General features: G+C 37.5%; 1 protein-coding gene across 1 annotated transcript in view; it reads left to right on the top strand.

Annotated features, from left to right (window-relative positions):
- Positions 1–20634, top strand: part of HAT1 (histone acetyltransferase 1) — an 89140-nt gene that overhangs the window by 30185 nt on the left and 38321 nt on the right. Inside the window, 2 exon segments of the mRNA XM_043994375.1 lie at positions 7713–7788; positions 9594–9714. Coding sequence (XP_043850310.1) covers positions 7713–7788; positions 9594–9714 — 197 coding nt within the window.

Raw genomic sequence — 20634 nt, 5'->3', positions numbered from 1 at the left:
ACTCTTTTAGTTTCACTGCCCTACTTGCAGTTCCTTGAACACAACACCATCTCCTATTTCCTTGCCTTTGCACTGATTTTCCCCCATGCCTATAATGTTCCTTTACTTCTTCTTAGTTTCCCTGACTTCCTCAAGGCTTGGTTCATCTTTTGCAGACGTTTCCCCTTCCCCCTCATTCACTCTTTCCTTCCCTTTTCATATCCATCTACTTGTTACTAACTTTATATGGACCTAGTTTTTTTATTCTCTCTCTCTCTTTTTTTTTTTTTTTGCGGGGCAGTGGGGGTTAAGTAACTTGCCCAGGGTCACACAGCTAGTAAGTGCCAAGTGTCTGAGGGTAGATTTGAACTCAGGTACACCTGAATCCAGGGCCAGTGCTTTATCCACCTAGCTGCCCCCGACCTAGTTTTTTTTACATGTTGTCTCCTCCATTATAATATATGCTTCTTGAGAGCAGGGACTGTTTCTTGCCTCTATTTGTTTTCCCAGGAAAAAAACATGATGCCTGACCCATATTAGGTGCTTGATAAATTCTTCTTGACTTGCTTTTAGTTTGTTGTTCAAGGAACAAGTATCTTGACTAGGAAGTCCGATTCCTCAAAACATTGGAAAAATTATGAGAATACTTCTCACTTATTCATGTGTCTTAATTAGTTTCCTAGTATCCCTTCAACCTCTTATAATGGATGGTAAGGCGCTCTGAGGTTTCCCCTTCTAACATTCATCCCTGTTATTTTGTAGATGATAAAACTAGCATGGATGAATTTCCCATGGTCACATTGTGAGTTAGGAAACATAGGATCATATGGAAGGGTCCATAGATGTCATCTAGTTCAGCCCTCTCATTTTATAGATCAGATAACTAAGGCCCAGAGTGGTCAGATGTAGTAAATGGCACAGACAGGAATCATCCAGGTATTTTATGCTTCCAAATGCAGCACTTGACTGCTGCAGTCCTGAATAATCTTGTGTATTTTGGGGGGGGGGGTGAGGCAGTTGGGGTTAAGTGACTTGCCCAGGGTCATACAACTAGTAAGTGTTAAGTGTTTGAGTTTGGATTTGAACTCAGGTCCTCCTGAATCAAGGGCTGGTGCTCTGTCCACTGTGCCACCTAGCTGCCCCCAATCTTGTATATTTTTAAAAAATTAAATTAATCTCAGATATTTGGGAAGAATTTTAAATGTTATTATAATTACAGAAGGTATACTTGGAAGTCAATTAGGGTACCTATTTTTATTATATGGCTAAAAATTATTTGTAAATAGTAGAGTAAATGCATGTAAAAGATGCTTTTTTTTTTTTTGGGCGGGGCAATGGGGGTTAAGTGACTTGCCAAGGGTCACACAGCTAGTACTTGTCAAGTGTCCGAGGCCGGATTTGAACTCAGGTACTCCTGAATCCAGGGCCAGTGCTTTATCCACTGTGCTATCTAGCCGCCCCCAAAAGATGCTTTTGAAACATCCAACAGCTTGTTGGTGCCTTAGGGGGGTATACCATTATACTTCACTATTTTTCTCACTAGCAATAATACTAAATTCAAAATTGCTTTAGTTAAAACTGACATCTGAAATAGTATAATTCCCATTTTATATGATGAGACTTGCCAGTAGAGGTAGCTGATGGTGCATTGTATAAGAATACTGGGCCTGACATTAGGAATACCTAAATACTAACTGTGATCCTGGGCAAGTCACTTAACCTCTGTTTGCTCCAGCTTCCTCAGCTGTAAAATGGGGATCATAATAGTATCTACTTCCCAGGGTTGTTGTGAGAATCAAATAAGATATTATTTGTAAAAGTGCTTAGCATAGTGCCTGGCACACAGTAGGCATTACATAGATGCTTATTCCCTCCCTTCCTCCCAGTGTACTACAACCAATAAGTGTCAGAGATGGATTTCAAACCCAGGTGTGTCTCCTGATTTCAAGAACAGTCCACTTTCCATGATACAATACTGCCTTGGCTAACTGTTCTTCCTTCTTTTTTTTAACTTGCCATCATGGAAGGAAAGGCAATGGGTAGAGAATAAAGTACCAAATGAAAAGGTTAATTGCCTGTAATTTAAAAAATCTCTTTACATTTCATTACAGTGATTTGTCATATGCTTATGTATTATAAGTATGTAATATGACTATATCTATGTGTTTTATCTACTAAGATCCTAGTTTCATTAAAGTCAGGGATTATGTCTAATCAATGCTATTATTATTCCTAGCACAGTACTTTGTGCATACTAACTGCTTAATATGTTTATATTTTGTATTACAGGTTTTTTTCGTGGGGCAACGGGGTTAAGGGACTTGTCCAGGGTCACACAGCTAGTAAGTGTCAAGTGTCTGAGGCCGGATTTGAACTCAGGTCTTCCTGAATCCAGGGCCGGTGCTTTATCCACTGCGCCACCTAGCTGCCCCCTTTTTCCTTTTTTTTTTTTTTTTTCTATTACAGTTTCAGTTTGATCCTATGTGAGTTGTAGGATGTTAGTTCCCTACTGCCATTGTATTTTTTATCAGTCTAGGCCTGGAACTCAGATCTACTTCTAGTACCCCAGAGATGAAAGCAACTGGCTAGTCCTTTGTAGGCCTCAGAAATATACTTTTTCTATCTCTTAATGTGATCTGTATAAGTCTGAGGCTAATTAGGGACTTCCCTCCTCCCCTCAATCTTAGCCATCTTGCATTTCCTCATCCTGAAAGTTACAGCCAAAGCCTGAGGTATTCTGTCCTCTTTCTCTGCCTCTCCCTTAGGTTGGTGTTTTTCCATTTCCTTCACTCTGTCTTAGAGAGCTGTATGTTTTTAGCTCCATTTGGAATACTCATTCCTCTGTCTTTGCTCTCGCTGATCCTCTGAAACAACGCGTCTGTGTACCAGTGGAACAAGGCACCTCTTTCACCTTCCTTATGTCAGGCTATTGTCTTGCCTCCCAAAAGAGCAGTGGAGACTTGATAGCTCTCTGGAGCCCTTAGGGATTTAATCACTTCCCTATCTCATAACCATGAGTCTTGTTTGGATCTTTCTTGCCACTGTCCCCCATTTCCCAGGCCTAAAAATTGTGTACTAATAATTAGAACAAAAAAATTGTATGATATAAAATAATATAAAATCTTCACCTCTAAAATATGCAGCCAAAACCATTTTATCACAAGTACTTAAAAAAATCTCCATGATACCTTGTTTATACTATTAATGACAGTAGAGATTGTACACACATGATTTTGAGAACCTCCACTTTTAAGAGAAAACAAAGAAATAAAGAGATATGATAAGTGGGGTTTTTTGGTCTTTTTATTATTTTTTTATTGAAACCATAATAAAACCATGTCAGTCCATTCACATTTTCCTGTAGGGGAAAAAAAGAAGCCTTAGGTCTGCTATTTATTTGCTCAGGATACAGGTATAGTAAGTAACAGGTAAGGAACTACATAAAATATAAAGTTTGGAATTGTGGAATTTTCCTGTATTCTTGAATCACAAGTTTTCACAAGGAGTTATGATGCCACCCAAATAAAAAGGGAGTGGTTCAAAACTTTTCTAGGTAACTTTTTTCTTTACCTGCCATTGATTAAAGATTAGAATTTTGATCAATGAAATTAAATAATTCTAAAAAGGAAACTTAATTAAAGGAGTAAGATTCAAATTGACTTAGATAATTTGAAAATCTTTAATTTAGAATTATCTCTGAGATATGTATACCTATAGATAGTGAAATTCTTGATATTTTGTCAGAATGAGAGTGTTGATTGCGTCAAATCTTGAAATCTTCAAAGCCACATAAATGAGATCTATAATAATATAGCAGGGTTAGGTCTAAGTATTTACACAGGATAAAAACAAATTGATGAAGAACATTAATTGTCCAGAATGACATCTAGAGAAAGAGAGAAAAAGAGAAAGCTCATGTGTACTCTGTATGTGTGTGTATACATATACACACAAATACTGCAAATAGATAATTGATAGACACTGAAATTGGATAATGAATTAGACATGGGGTAGAACTGGAGGAGAAGAGGTTTAAATTATTTTTGGGAACTTGCAGAGTTCTTTCAAAGACCCCAAACTTCTCTCTGAAACAAAGGCTCATCTTTATTTTTAGACCAACATTCTTTCTATGATGTTCCATGGCTTTGAGTCAAGGGACTTTGAAGAATTAGAATAATAAAGAGGTACATGGTGAGTGTGACCAAACTCTCAAACTTTTCTAAAGAGGAACTCTGGAGAGGTAGTATAAAAGCTTCTCTCAGAGAAAAGTATAATCAGAAAATTGGACTGGTACGTGGCAAGAGGAAGGAATGCATTAATAGAGATTGTGCCTTGGGAGGTTAGGAGACCTCAAGGAAGCGTTGAGAACATTGTTTGGAAATGGACTGGTGTCATACACACTGGGTGCATAGGTAATAAGCATGACTATATTATAAGGGATGAAGAGATCACAAATATATTTGGAGTAATTTAGATACTGAAGTGTAACTTGTAAGAATAATTAGACTTTGAAGGTAGCTAGGTGGCACAGTGGATACATTGCTAGACCTGGAGATAAGACTTCGTAAGTTCAACTCTGACCTCAGACACTTGCTAGCTGTGTGACTCTGGGCAAGTCACTTAACCCTGTTTGCTTCAGTTTCCTCATCTGTCAAATGAGCTACAAAAGGAAAAGGTAAACCACTCCAGTATCTTTGCAAAGAAAACCCCAGATGGGGTCACGATGAGTCAGACTCTACTGAAAAACAATTGAATAATAATTGTTCAAGAGGAATGATTTGGGAGAGTTAGCTATACATGATTGTTGTTGTCATCGTTGTTTGTCCTTCATTCTTGAAGAGGACGATGACATCAGGATGGTGTCATGAGTTGTACTGAAATGGATTTAAGTGAGGGCAGGGCTGTGCAAAGTAACCATCCTCACTCTCTTCTAGAACCATCTGGATCCTGTGGCGAGATATATATCAGGATGACTGGAGATGGCCCTGGATGTTTAAGGCAATTGGGGTTAAATGACTTGCCTAGAGTCACATAGCTAATAAGTGTCTGAGGTGATATTTGAACTCAAGTCCTCCCAACTTCAGGGCCAGCGCTCTATCCATTCTGCCACTTGCTGTCCTTGGCAGTACATGATAGGACTTTATATACTTGTAAACTAAAACAAATATAAATTATTCTTTATTTTTTGCTTAGTTATAGGTCTTTTGGGGGGGGGTGAGGCAATTGGGGTTAAGTGACTTGCCCAGGGTCACACAGCTAGTAAGTGTTAAGTGTCTGAGGTCAAATTTGAACTCAGGTCCTCCTGAATCCAGGGCCAGTGCTCTATCCACTGTACCACCTAGCTGCCCCAGTTATAGGTCTTTTTTTTGTTTGTTTGTTTTGTTTTTTTAGTGAGGCAGTTGGGGTTAAGTGAGTTGCCCAGGGTCACACAGCTAGTAAGTGTTAAGTGTTTGAGGCCGGACTTGAACTCAGGTACTCTTAACTCCAGGGCCGGTGCTCTATCCACTGTGCCACCTAGCTGCCCCTATAGGTCTTTTTTAATGCCAGGTAACAAAATTGATTAAATTTTCATGAATGACAGTCATAATAATGCTATTCACTATAAATAGTTATCTTGGTTTTTCTTGAGACACTCAATATTATATAGGTTCATATATCTTGTGCCTGACTTCTTAGGAGCCTACAAGGAACTTAGGATATGATAATTCGTGAAACCAAAAAAATGTAATTACGTTTTTACCAAATCTTTCTCCCTTGTTCTTTACCTTCTTTCCTTTCTTCAGTGTTCTCAAATTTGAACTGGAATTAGAATTGTATTATCTTTCAGTAACCTATTTTAGAGGCATATATGGATTCTTCAGTGTTAAATAATAGAATGATACAGTCTTTCTGAAGGTGTTAAAAGGTATTCTGCCCCATTCCCAACAACTAAGTGTTGTCTTAGGTTTATTTGTTGTTGTTGAATCATAATTAAACACATAGAGGACCTACAACCACTTCTCTGAGGCAATTATGAATCAAGCAGGCAGGCATTACCATAGTTCCCAAGCTGTGATTTGGGATGAAAAGTAAAGAAGCTGGAAATTATAGTTAGAAGAGATTCTTTTATTATGGGAACCATTGAAGGAAAACCATAATTATTCAATATAAACCACATCTATTTGGCCCTGAACCTTTAGTTGTGCTCATTATGTGACCTAAGAAAGGAAATCCACTTGATGACTTTTGACTAGTATATGTATAGATTTTCCTTTATATTTGTATGTGTATTGGAAACGGGTAGGAGAGGTTGCAAGAAAATGAGATATATACTAAATGGTACATAGAAAACTGATGTTGGATTCTAGCTTCAGACAGTAACTTAAGACCCTGGACAAATCACTTAAATTTCTTTCTCTTTGTGTTCCTGGGCAAGTCACTTGACCTCATTTATCAGCTTCAGTTTCCTTATCCATAAAATAGAGATCATACTAGTACCTACCTCCCAGGGTTATTGTGAGGATCAAATGAGATAATATATGTACTTTTTTTAAGTGAGGTAATTGGAGTTAAGTGACTTGCCCAGGGTCACACAGCTAGTAAGTGTTAATTAAGTGTCTGAGGCCGGATTTGAACTCAGGTACTCCTGACTCTGGGGCCGGTGCTCTATCCACTGCACCACCTAGCTGCCCCGAGATAATATTTCTAAAGTGCTTTACAAGCCTTCATAGAAATGCTGGTTATTGTTATGGGGGGAGGGGCATCATCCATCCCTATGCAGATAACTTTAAATGACTGATTTGAGAGCTTTATGTAATGCAGAGAAAATATCCCAAGATAATAAAGCAAGTTCTCTGTTTCATTCAGCCAAGAAGCATTTATCAAGCACTGTGTATATGCCAGGCATTGTGCTAAACTCTGGAGATATAAAGAATGGAAAAAGGCAGCACATCAAAACCAACGAACACAACTGTATCTGACAATATATGCAGCATTCTAAATACAGTTTCAAAAGACAGTTTAAAATGTTTTTTCTCAATAGCAGTGTCAATAAACTAAGTATATAGTTTTCTAAAGTAGCCATTTTGAAGGAAAGGAGTCATCTTTTATAGTACACTTGTTTAGGGGAGAGAGGCACTGGTTAGGAAGGGGAAAAGTGTGGTAAAGGGAAGAGAGTCTTACTATTTTATAATTGTATTTATATATAAGGTCTTTAAGGAATCCTAACTATAAGCAAGTGGCACCATCATCCATGAGCAAGATAACTTGCTCCTGAAATTAATAGTATTTGTATTTGTATTTATCATGGAGTGGCTAGATCTAAATATATTTTTCTGTTTGTTGAATTATAAGTACATCTAGACCTCTAAGGTCATTATTTTCCTAATAATACTAAGACATTTTAATTTCTAATGCCATAAAAATATTAATAGATATTACCTGCATTGACAAAATTTCTTTGGGCAATCTTCAGCAATTTTAAAGAATGTAATGGGGTCTTGAGACCAAAAAGTTTTGAGAAACACTGATTTGGAGAAATAACTATTTGTTTTCTCTGTTGTGTTTGTCTCTTTATTTTCCAGAATGCTAGATTTTAAGCATTTCAGCTTTAAAACTTCTAACTTTCAATATTGAATTGTCTCATAAAAATCCAGTCAATGCAGAAGAATGATACAAAATTGGTGAAACCCTGAATGGAACTGCTGCTGTTTATATATATGTATTTCATGTGTGTATCTTTTTTTTTTTAATAGTTCGCTTTGCTGAAGATCTCGACAATGACAGCACAACTTTTAATCCTGAGTACAGCCATCAAATATTTGGTGATGAGTAAGTATTGTAGAAACAGAGGCAAATAAATGTAAATAGGATACAAACATTTATTCTTTAGCTTCAACATTTATTTTTATTGTTTGCCTTTTATATAACATTTCATGTTTTCTGATGTTGGTCTTTTTTGATTTTACAATTGGAAGTTTTAAGTAACTAGATTTTTTTTTGCACTATAATTTATGAACAATAAATAAGCAGATAACATGGTCCTATTAAGAAAAGCAATTTGTAGGGTATGTTATGAGATCTCAATATAGTAGTGATTATTGCTCATAAGCCTGAGGCATGGTAGGATCTTAAAATACATTCTGATTAATCAAAAATAATTTAAATTATATTTGATACTGTCTTGTTATATTTTTATTTGTTTTATCATAGTTTTCTATAACATATTTGATAACTCTAAGTTAACCAAAATATTAAAATAACTGTAATATTCTCCCACCACTTTGGATTAGATGGAATTTTACTGTATCATGGAATTATTGTTTTTGTGAATAATTGTGCTATTATGCACAGAGACCTTGACTTTTTTTAAAGGTCAACTAAGAACGTGAGTCCATTGTCAGTCACAGTTGTGCTATATGTCAACATTGTTCTGTTGATTTTAATTTAGTTTTATCAAATTTTATATAAGTTCCAACAATTTTATTTACCTCATGATTTTCATTTTCTGACCATGTGTTAATTTCACTGGCTGTTAAATGTATTCAGTTACCGTTTCATTGGAGTAATGTTCATGAACTCTGTCATTTTATACAATAAATAGCTCTTTATAATACATTCCTCTTAAAGGAGAATATTGATGCATCAATCTGAGGTTTTTTGAGTGTTCTTTTTTAAAAACAGAATTAAAATAATTTCTTTGTAGGTTGGCCTTCTATATTTTAAAGAATTAGGCTTTGTCATGTAAAAACAAGTATGCTTCACTTTCTAATTTCTCTCTTTGAATAGAATATTTTATTAGAAGCATGCTTTATAGTATTTATTTTATTGCTCTTTGCTTTTATTATCCTCCATGACGACATGGGTTAGGGAACTAAGTGATAAGTGCCACTACTTTTTGGCACATTTCACCTAGCAAACACTCAGTAGTGTCTTTGTCAATGCATTTGCATATCCTTCAGGATAGCCTTAAAAAAAAAAGTGTGTTTATGTGAAGTTCTTTAGGTGGTCAACAAGGCAAGAGAGAGGAGGGGATAACTCAGCCCCTAGTGACTTAAATTTAAATGGTGTCTTAATTACATGTCCACTTATTGTTTCCTTTAAATATCACCAATATTTAATCTCTGAAAGTATGACAAAAGTCTGCCCACTTCCTAATCTAGTAACTTAGAATGAGTTTTGGAACTGTCATTGTTGCTTTTAAATATATTTCCTAGGTTTCTCATGGCACTGAAATTTTATTGGAAATTATTTAAACCTACTTACTTATCCTAGAAAATGGCAGCAGGGAAATTCCAATGACCTTGTTTGGTCCTGGGAACATTCATTTGAAAGATGGCGATGTGTACTGCCTTAACTCCTGGTTTCCTCAGAGGGGTTAGGATATGGTCACTTCCCTTTTATAGAGGTGGAAAGTTGGTAGAAGGAATCGCTTTTAGAATTTTGATAGGCTGAGGTCCTAGTTCAACTCTTACCTCTTTTGGCTATTTAAATTATTTTGACAAATGTTTATTTGTTTTTATAGGAACAATAAGAAATATTTTAATGCATGCAAATTCAAACTTTTCATAGACAGTTAATATGATAATTCTTTATTTCTCTTGGGTTCTTGATTGCTGCTTATTTTTTCCTTCCAGTGAAACTGTCTTCGGTTACAAGGGTCTTAAGATCATTTTGTACTATAATGCTGGTAACCTGTCAACACTCTTCCGAATCGAGTATGCTTCTAAAGTTAGTGAGAATTTCGACTGTGTAGAGGTAAAAGCAGAAATAAAATTTATATTTTTACTACATTTTAATTATGTTTAAAATATTATTACATTATTATAAACTTTTCTAGATAAGAGAGGGCTATTTTATCCAATTGTCAGTTATCACTTCTACTACTAATTAAATTATATAGCCATTTTTCCTACTCCATCTATTTCTTAGTTACTTTTCTATACACTGTTTCAGCATGACTTTTTGTGCCAAAGGTTGCTTTTAGATTGTGGATCAAGAAAACTGTTTACTGAGAAGCTTCACTGTTGCACATTTTCTGTAATTGTTGTTGTTTGTCCTTCGAAGAGGACTGTGACATCAGGACAGTGTCATGACTTGGATGACTATTGAATTGGATTTAGTGAGGGAGGGCTGTGCAAGGTCACCAACCTCACTCTCTTCCAGAGCCACCTGGGTCCAGTAGCAAGATATACCTCAGGATGACTGGAGATGGCCCTGGATGTCTTTTTTTTTTTTTTTTTTTGCGGGGCAATGGGGGTTAAGTGACTTGCCCAGGGTCACACAGCTAGTAAGTGTCAAGTGTCTGAGGCCAGATTTGAACTCAGGTACTCCTGAATCCAGGGCCGGTGTTTTATCCACTGCGCCACCTAGCCGCCCCCAGCCCTGGATGTCTTAAGGCAATTGGGGTTAAATGACTTGCCCAGGGTTGCACAGCTAGTAAGTGTCTGAGGTGAAATTTGAATTCAGGTCTTCCTGATTCCAGGGCCAGTGATCTATCCATTGTGTCACCTAACTGCCCTCGTTTTTTGTTTTTTTTTTCATATTTTCTATACTTATAATTGAAAAAGTGTCAAATTTTCAATATTACATTTTCTGTAATATAAAGGAATGGAAATCAGTGAGGTCGAAGAAAATATCTAATTTCTCTTTTTCCAAATTTTGCTTGCAAACTGCTTTACTAATTTCCCATTATCAATCACCATTTTCATATTTTTATTTCTTCTGGCTCAAACCTCATAGAGATTTTGTTATTATTGTTGTTATTAGGACTCTTGCATAAGCATAAATAATGAAGCCAATTGAAACAAAACTGAACCAGCCAAAAAGAGGTCAGGGCAGAAGTGAAGTTGAGTATTTTGCATATATATTTTTCTATTCCAGATCAAAATGTAGACTATTTTTGTTTTATCCAACTTCCAAAAAGATCTGCTTATTCTTCTAAAAATGATGTGTGTTTTTCTGATTAAGGTATTAATCTTTTACAGAATTAATAATCTAACTTCCTATGCCATAAAAAAATGATGAACTGAATGGCTTTATTTTACACATTTGGCATACAGCACTACACTTAGTTTCTACAACTTCTTTTGGGTGTATTGTAGAATTCTCTTGTCAAAGTCAGTACCCTTTAGGCTCTTACAAAGTTAATTCTCACCTAGTTTTGTTGTTGTTGTTTTTTTTTTTTTGGCGGGGCATTTGGGGTTAAGTGACTTGCCCAGGGTCACACAGCTAGTAAGTGTCAAGTGTCTGAGACCAGATTTGAACTCAGGTCCTCCTGAATCCTCCAGGGCTGGTGCTCTATCTACTGCGCCACCTAGCTGCCCCTTATTAAGCAAATTTAACCTTGCTTAAATATTTTTTGTATTTGGCTATATCACGGACATAGTCCCACACTTCAATTTTCAGTTCTTGTTCATTTTTATAGTTTTTTAATATCTTCCTTTGCTCACAATTATCATTAATTATTGTTAGTATATCTGCCTCTAATATTGCTTCTAATCTCTTTTGGGTTGTGAAATACGATAAAACCCTTTTTAGAATTAGGTGTAAAACAAGAATAGACACGCTTCAAGTGAGGATCTAAGTGATTTTATGGCATGGAAGAGTCCATTTTGGCTCTTCAGGAGCCTTTCTTCTCCCCTACTTGTATTTTTTTTTGCTCAGTGTTCTAGGTTGATTGAAGAGGTGTGTGTGTATGTTGGGGTGGTAGGGGGCGGTAGATAGGGTTAAGATCTTCAGTTTCATTGGTGTAGGGAACTTAGTGGTAAAGACTGCCACAACTAATGCATATTAGCAGCTCCTATTCAGCTTATAGTCTTAGAGGGACTTTAGAATTCATTTATATGTACTGTATGTTTATATGCATTTTAAACTTTTGATAACAATGCAGATGAGACCAAAGGGTACGTTGTGATGACTTGGTTTTTAAAAAGATTATTTTTAGTATCTAGGCCTGTGATTTCATTGGTATAGGGAGCTCCTGGTGACGAAATTTCTTCCACCAATGCAGATGTGCAATTGTGCTACAACTTAAGAGCTTTAAAGTATTGCTTAAGAAACTTAAAGGTTAAATGAATTCCTTAAGTGGACTGGGTGACTTCCATCTTCCCCAAAGCAAATTCATTCTTGCCCAGCAGTCTACCACTTTCTGCTGTGCTGCCTGATCTTCAGCCTCAGGTGAGAAGAGGAAACAGACCTTTCCAACCATGTGCCTTCCATCTCCTATGTGTGTCCCCTATGGAAGGCAACAAGGTGCAAGCTGGCCAGAACATCCAGTTCAAAGAGGAGCAATATTCCCTTTGACCTTGGGCCTTCCATCTCAGCTGTGCCTGTCCCTTGAGGAAAGAGGAAGAAAAATTCAGTGTAGAGTGGGACTTTACTTCCATTTCTTGCTGTCCCATCTCTTGTCTAATATCCAGCCTTTGGAAGGAAGAGAAGTAATGAAACAGTGACTCCCATCTGACCATGGTACCTTCCAATTGATGCTATGTTCATCTCTAGCCTCTCTTGACAAGAGGAGTGGCACCTTCTCCTCAACAAAGAACAATATCATACAGCTATACTCAATGTATCTCATTGGTTTTGGACCCCTCTAGGTCATCATCCAAACACTATTATTACCCATCCCCATCCCTCCCTCACCTGATTCCTTATTCTCATCCTTCTTCAACCCTCCCACCCTAAAGTTCAACCAAATATCCCCCAACTTCTTCCATTGTGCCCATTGAAATGCCTGTTTCACAGGCAACAAACTTCCCTTTATCGTAAATTTTTTCCTCCCCCACTCCTTCCATCTACTAACCCTTACTAAAACCTTATTCCTCTGATGACACAGTCTCCCTAGCCACACTTCCTAATACTGGCTGCACTGTCATTCATTCACTTTAGCTCACTGGCCAGAGCAGGGGAGTTGGAATACTTTTTGCTTCATATTGTCGCTTTAGGTTCTCTCCCCATCTCCACCACTCAGTAACCTCTCTTCCTTTGAGGTTCATGCTATTCATATCCACCACCTTATTAAAATCCTAGTAGATGTTAACAGACCTCCAGGCTATTTTCATTTTTTCAATGAGTTTGGTACATGGCTTACAATTTTTCTCTCTTCTCCAATCTGTGCTCATACTAGGAAACTTCAACACACACATACATACATACACACGCATATTGGGTCTTTCAAACAATGTAACTATTCTCTTCCTCAAACTTAGATTCATTTCCCATGAGCCTCCAACCCACCTCAGCTGTATACAAAGATGGTCATATTCTTGATCTTGACATTATCTATAAATCTACCACTTCCATATTCAAGAATTCTACAATCTCTTTATCTGACCATAGTTTATTGACTTGTCACCTTTCCCTCTGCCTTCTTATACATAACCCAAATCTTATACATAACCCTAATCTTCATCCCCATATTGATTGCCACTTGTAAGGGCCAAATTTAATATGGGGAGTGCTAATTGGGCAGCTCGCTGTAATATTGGGGTAAGAAAGGAGATTAACAGCCTTTTTAAAAAAAACAAAACCGTTTATTAATGGGAACAAATTTAAAAACTCAAGTAAGGTTAGTAGAACTAGGGACAAAGAAAAAGGGAGTAGGGGAAGGGAAAAAATACAATCTGCAACTCAACACCACCCAGAAATCAGCAGTTTCAAAGAGAACCCGCTGCACAGCGTTACAGCATCTCGATCCCTCTACCGCTCATGCCAGAGTCCCCTCTCCTCCCAGAAGCCCCCTCTCTCACAGGAAAAAGAGCCGACCACACACACAACCCTAAGCTAATTGGCTGGCAGCCCTGATTGACAGAACTAACAAGCTGCTCTACAAATGCCAGCCCCCCCCAGCTTCCAGATACTAAAGATCACCTGACCTGTCCTCACTGGGTTTCTAGTCATGGTGGGGCTTCCCTCATTATAGTTTGGCCAGGCCCATGTAGGCAAGTGGGTGTCTGGAGTGAGTTAGTGTGCACGGGCATGCGCCAGGGCCTCCAATCCCAGCAAAAGATGGTGTCACAGAAACCCCAAATCACAACCAATTCCTTACACACTGTCTTCCCTACACTTGCTACTCTCTCTTTTCCCTATCTTGACTCCCTTCATGACCCAATTCAACTCTATACTGTCCTCTTTTGAGTTCTTAGTCCCTTTATCATTTTGCCAATTGTGCCTTGCCAAGCCTCAGCCTTGAATAACTTTCACCATCTCATTCCATACATGCTGCTGAATTGAAGATGGAGAAAATCCTACAACTGCTCTGATTGGGTCCATCACAAATTCATACTACACAGCCTCAACAAGGTCCTTACTGCTGTTAGATAATCCTACTATTACTACCATATCAGCTTTCCGTGCAAGTTTCTACAGTGGTTCTTCGAAACTTATTCCTCCATCCACAAACCTCACATGGCTCCCCTCCCTATCACCACTTCAGCTAAGAACCTTGCCTTATATTTTGTTTGTTTTGGGGTTTTTTTAGGCAGTTGGGGTTAAGTGACTTGCCCAGGGTCACACAGCTAGTAAGTGTTAAGTGTCAGAGGCCGGATTTGAACTCAGGTCCTCCTGACTCCAGGGCCGGTGCTCTATCCACTGCGCCACCTAGCTGCCCCCCATGCCTTATATTTTATAGAAAAATTGAGGCCATTCACCATGTGCTTCTTCTCCCCTTTTCCTCATCTTATATCACTCATATGCCCTCTGTTGCTATTTCTTCCTTCACTCCTGTCTCACATGATAAGGTCTTACTCTTTGCCAAAGTTAACCTCTCTACCTGTGCAAGCAATCCTATTCCATCCTCTCTCTTCCAACAGATTTGCCTCTTATCCCCATTCTGTCACTTCTTTTCTTTTTTTTTTTAAGAATTTATTTATTTACTTATCTATTTATTTGTTCGTTCATTCATTCATACATTTATCTATTTGTTCATTTATTCATTCATTCACTCATTTATTTATTTATTTGCTTGTTTGTTTGTGCCAGGCAATGAGGGTTAAGTGACTTGCCCGAGGTCACACAGCTAGTGTCAAGTGTCTGAGTTTGGATTTGAACTCAGGTTCTCCTGAATCCAGGGCCAGTGCTTTATCTACTGCGCCACCTAGCTGCCCCCTGTCACTTATTTTCAATCTCTCCCTATCCACTGGCTCCTTCCCTATTACCTACAAATATGCACATGTCACCCCTATGCTAAAAAAACCTCTCATTTGTTCCTTCTATCCTCTTACATCTCTTTTCTTTGTGTCTAAACTCCTTGAAAAGCCAGCTTCAATAGGTGCTTCTACTTTGTCTTCTCTTGATCTCTTATTAATCCCTTACAGGCTGGCTTCCAACCTCATCATTCCACTGATACTTTTCTCTCCAAAATTACCATTGATCTCTTCATTGCCAAATCCAGTGGCCTTTTCTCAATTCTCATTCTCCTAAACCTCTCTGCAGCCTTTGAAACTGTTGATCATTGTCTCTTTCTTGATACTCTCTTCTCTCTAGGTTTCTGGGACACTACTCTCTCTTGATTCTCCTTCTGCCTATCTGACCACTCAGTCTCCTTTGCTGGATCCTCATCCAGATCACACCCTCTAACCATAGGTGTCCCACAGAGTTCTGTCCTGGACCCTTTTCTTTCTCTATACTTACCTTACTTAGTGATCTTATTGGTTCCCATGGATTTAATTGCCATCCTATGAAAATGATTCCCACGTGTACCTATCCTGTCTAAACCTTTCTTTTGACCTCCAATCTTGCATCTTCAACTTGTATTTCAGACATCTTGAACTAGATTCCAGTAAACGTATTACACTTAGCATGTCCAGAACTGAATTCATTTTTCCCCCTGAACCCTCTTTCATTCCTAACTTTCCTGTTACTGTGGAGGGCAGTACCATCCTCCTGGTCTCCCAGACTCACAACCTACGTGCCATCCTCACTCTCATCCTCCCACGTCCAATCTGCTGTCAAGGCCTGTTGATTTCACCTTTCCAACGTCTCTTGAATATGTCCCTGTCTCTCCCTGACACTGATAATATTCTGGTACAGGCCTTTATCACCTCATACTTTGATGATTGTAATAGCTTGCTTGTGGGTCTGTCTTCATTGTTTCTTTCATTCAGTAAAGTGTTTTTCCTAAAGTGCAGGTCCAATCATATCAACTCCTTATTCAGTAAACTCCATTGGCTGGCTGTTGCTCTCTTTGACATTCAGAGCCCTTTATAACCTATCCTTTCCTACCCAGTCTTCTTACACTTTACTCCTCACCTTGTCCATTTTGATCCAGTGACACTTTGCCTCCTTGCTGTGCTGTGATTAAGACACTCCCAAATCTCCACTGTTGACATTTTCTCTGGCTGTCTTCTATGCCTAGAATGTTCTTCTCATCTTCATCTTTTTCTTTATGTCCCAACTAAAAGCTCATCTTCTGAAGGATGCCTTTCCCAAATCTTATTAATTATAGTACCTTCCTTCTGTTAATTATTTCCTATTTATCCTGGATTTAGCTTGTTTATACATTTTTGTTTTCTTGTTGTCTTCCCCATTAGATTGTGAGTTCCTTGAGGATTGTGACTGTCTTTTGCCTCATTTTGTATCCTCAGTGCTTTGTACAGTGCCTGGCACATACTGGTTACTTAATAAATGTTTATTGATTGACTAACTGGTTTGGCTGGCTTAGGTGACACAGCCAATATTTGTCAGAGGTAGGGCCTGAGCTCGTTCTAAGTTGACTCCTTAACTACTATTTGTATCCAAAATGGGAACTGCCTCTATTTTGAAAAGTTGTAATCTTAAATTTACTAACATTTATCACAGAAGTCTTATTTCACAATTAAATGTCATTAAATCTTCCAAACACAGGTCAAGTTGGTATTTACTGGTATTTATCCTCATGAAACTCATTAGTCTGTGGGCATTTTTTTTTAGTTGTAAGGCTAACTGAGCTGAATTGATTTCTTCCAAAAGAAATATTGACTTAATTATTGATAAATCTTTCAAATATTGTATACAGTGAAAATAGCTATGTATTTACATTGACTTCTAATTGCTCCATGCTTGAAAACCTGTTTTTTCCATTTAGAAATACATTTTCACTGAGAAATCAATGTTCTTTGATTTTTAAGTTACTTTATAAAGTGTCATTCTGGTCAAAAAACCATTTAAATGTGTTCAAACATTCTCTTTGCCATACTCTTTTTTTACTTTTCCTTTGAAGGAGGGAAAGAAAATATGGAATTAGATGAATGCTTCTTTCTTTAGAAGTTACACATGGTTGTATTTTTGCCAGCACTTGAGTTGTCATCTTTTGTATAAAGTAATATGTTGCCTATACAGGACATGTATCAAGATCATTAAATTATTTTTATGTCATCTAGCATTTATTGAGCACTTAGTCTCCAGAACCACACTAGACACTGATGAAAATGTAACAAAACATGGACATGGTATCATGGAATTTATAATCTAGTTGGGGGAGAGGAAACTAATTTCGGTAAAACCAGAGAACACTTAGGGGTGAAATTGTGATGTCTACTACTAGGAGAAACTGCTGTGAAGAAAACTGCTAGGTTTGGAGAGAGAGAAGACTTTTCTCTTTCCCACTGATAGACATTAAGATTGTATCTTAATGCAGCTAGGTGGCGCAGTGGATAAAGCACTGGCCCTGGATTCAGGAGTACCTGAGTTCAAATCCAGCCTCAGACACTTGACACTTACTAGCTGTGTGACCCTGGGCAAGTCACTTAACCCCCATTGCCCCACAAAAAACAAAAACAAAAACAGATCTGCTAAAATGTACCTGCCTTCTCATAGTAAAAAGATAATGTTAGACATGACCTCTGTATCCATGTGTCTTCTCTAACTCTACATCTTTGTTTCAGGAAAGTGTTCTATTAGGGTAGTTATTGGGAAATAAATGCAATTTAATATTTTAAAAAAAAAGATTGTATCTAGTTTTTTCAGTTATAAGTAGTGTTACTGTGAACATTTTTCACCATTTGGGGGGGGCAGGGCAATGGGGTTAAGTGACTAGCCCAGGGTCACACAGCTAGTAAGCATTAAGTGTCTGAATTAAGTGTCCTCCTGAATCCAGGGCCAGTGCTCTATCCACTGCGCCACCTAGCTGCCCCTTCACCAATTTTTTAAAAAAGAAAACTTAAAGCATATATTCCCTACACTGCAATTGTTGGGTGCCAAAGTATATGATTATTTTTATAAATTCTACTTCATATTGCTATATTGTATCACTCAGGGGTATTCTGAGTTTGGAGTTCCAGTGACATTCAGTGAATGTACTTGTACCATAATCTTCAGTGTCTTTGATTTTTATTGCTTATAATTATTATTTTTTTTACCAAGTTTGGGCATGATATGATTTTGCATCCTATTAATTAAATTGAGAGTATATTGCCATTTTTACTATATTACTATGACTCATCAGTTATCATTGTTTATGTAAAATATTTTTCATTCTCATTGCAATTGTTAGGATTTCCAGTACCATTTCAAATAAAAGTGGTAGTAGTGCGCATGCTCATTTTATATCTGTGTGTGTGTGTGTGTGTGTTTTGGTGGGGCATTGGGTGTTAAGTGACTTGCCCAGGGTCACACAGCTAGTAAGTGTCGAATGTCGGAGGCTGGATTTGAACTCAGGTACTCCTGAATCCAGGGCCGGTGCTTTATCCACTGTCTCTATATCTGTTTTTACAAGAAGTACTTCTAATGTTTCTTTAATGATATTATATTGACTCTTGACTTCAGGTAGGTACTTCTTATTGTATTGAGGAAAAATTGAAAGTTTTTCTAGATGGAAAGAAAAATTATGAGCCAATATATGGTGAAGTGAGAATAAGTATGATATAGGGAGAGGACTGTGAATAGCCTCCTAGGTGGGGAATAAAGTTGAATTTTAAAGCTAGGGTCACATAACACAGAGCCTTGAAGTTCATTCTTGATGATGTTGGCACTAGGGTGCTAGGCATTATTGTGACTCTTAATCAAAAAGGTATGTTAAATGAAAGGTATGTCTTGAGAAGGCCATGGTTTATAAGTTGAAGGGCGTGGAAGTAGGAAATAGAGATAGAGAGCAGCTGCCAGGAAACTGCTTTTATAATCCCATTGTGGGATTTTTTTATTCCATAATTATTTTAAGTGCTAAAAATCCGCATAGAAAGCAACAAATGATTAATTTGGTATGTAGAGATAAGATGTGGTTTTTAAAAAAATGGTATCAGAGGGACAGCTAGGTGGTGCAGTGGATAGAGCACCGGCCCTGGAGTCAGTAGTACCTGAGTTCAAATCCGGCCTCAGACACTTAACACTTACTAGCTGTGTGACCCTGGGCAAGTCACTTAACCCCAATTGCCTCACTTAAAAAAAAAAAATAGTATCAGAATGACCATAAATGTAGAGCACAGTTACAAATAGTACCAGGCAGGCAGGGGCATCTAGGTGGTGCAGTAGATAAAGCACCAGCCCTGGATTCAGGACGACCTGAGTTCAGATCCTGCCTCAGACACATGACACTTATTAGCTGTGTGACCCTGGGCAAGTCACTTAACCCTCACTGCCTGCAAAACGAAAAGAAAAGAAATAGCAACAAATAGTACCAGGCCCTGCAAGCAGAAATTAAGATACATACCAAAAGAGATTGTGTATATGTTATTAGATTTCCCTACTAGCTACACTTAAATGCAGATCACTTTTTAAAATTAAGTGCAATAGTTTTTCTCATGGTTTATATCAGTAAGTCACAGAGAACTAATTTTGATGCAAAGTTGATTTTAAGTTTTTTAAATTTTTTCTCCTTTATATTGGTATTGCCATCTGCTTTTTTTTAAACTTAGTAATATTTTCCCCAATAACATGTAAAGCTAGTTTTCAACATTCTTTCTTTCTTTCTTTCTTTTTTGGTGAGGCAATTGGGGTTAAGTGACTTGCCCAGGGTCACACAAGCTAGTAAGTGTCAAGTGTCTGAGGCTGAATTTGAACTCAGGCCATCCTGAATCCAGGGCCAGTACTCTATCCACTGCGCCACCTAGCTGCCCCATCAACATTCATTTTTATAAGATTTTGAGTTCCAAATTTTTTTTCTCTCCCTTCCCTAAAACAGCCCTTCTTCTACCCTAAGACAGTGAGCAGTCTGATCTAGGTTATACATGTACAATCGTGTTAATGTTCTTTTTTTCCCTCCTCATTCTAATTAGGATTTCCTCATGTCTGGATACTATTTTCTTTGTAGGTAAAATAGTGCTTATTCTGTTTTAATGAATAAAATTTGTTAACATTTAACAAACACCAAATTAAATAACCAAAACGCTCCCCCCACCACCCAAAAAAGGATTGTACATGAAACTTCAAATTTTTATTATGTATAGCTTGTTTTTCCTTTTAAGCATATAATGCACCCAACAGATAATTCTCAAAGCTGTCTTGGTTGTGTTGTCTTCTCATGTTCCTTCTGTTATCTTGTATGCATTAAAAAAAGTTTAGCCCTTTTGATTGTTTAATACTTTATCTGTCCCCAATTACATGTAAAAATAATTTTAACACCCATTTTAAAAACTTTTAAGTTCCAAATTCTCTTTCTCCCTCCCCTTTTGAGAAGGTAAGCGATTTGATATCGGTTATACATAGATAGTCAAGCACAACATTTCCATATTAGTCATGTTGTGAAAGAAAACAAACCAAAAAAAT

The sequence above is a fragment of the Dromiciops gliroides genome, chromosome 3 (genome assembly GCF_019393635.1).
Source record: "Dromiciops gliroides isolate mDroGli1 chromosome 3, mDroGli1.pri, whole genome shotgun sequence".
NCBI classification, from domain to species: Eukaryota; Metazoa; Chordata; class Mammalia; order Microbiotheria; family Microbiotheriidae; genus Dromiciops; species Dromiciops gliroides.
This window is presented reverse-complemented; position numbering and strand designations above follow the sequence as displayed.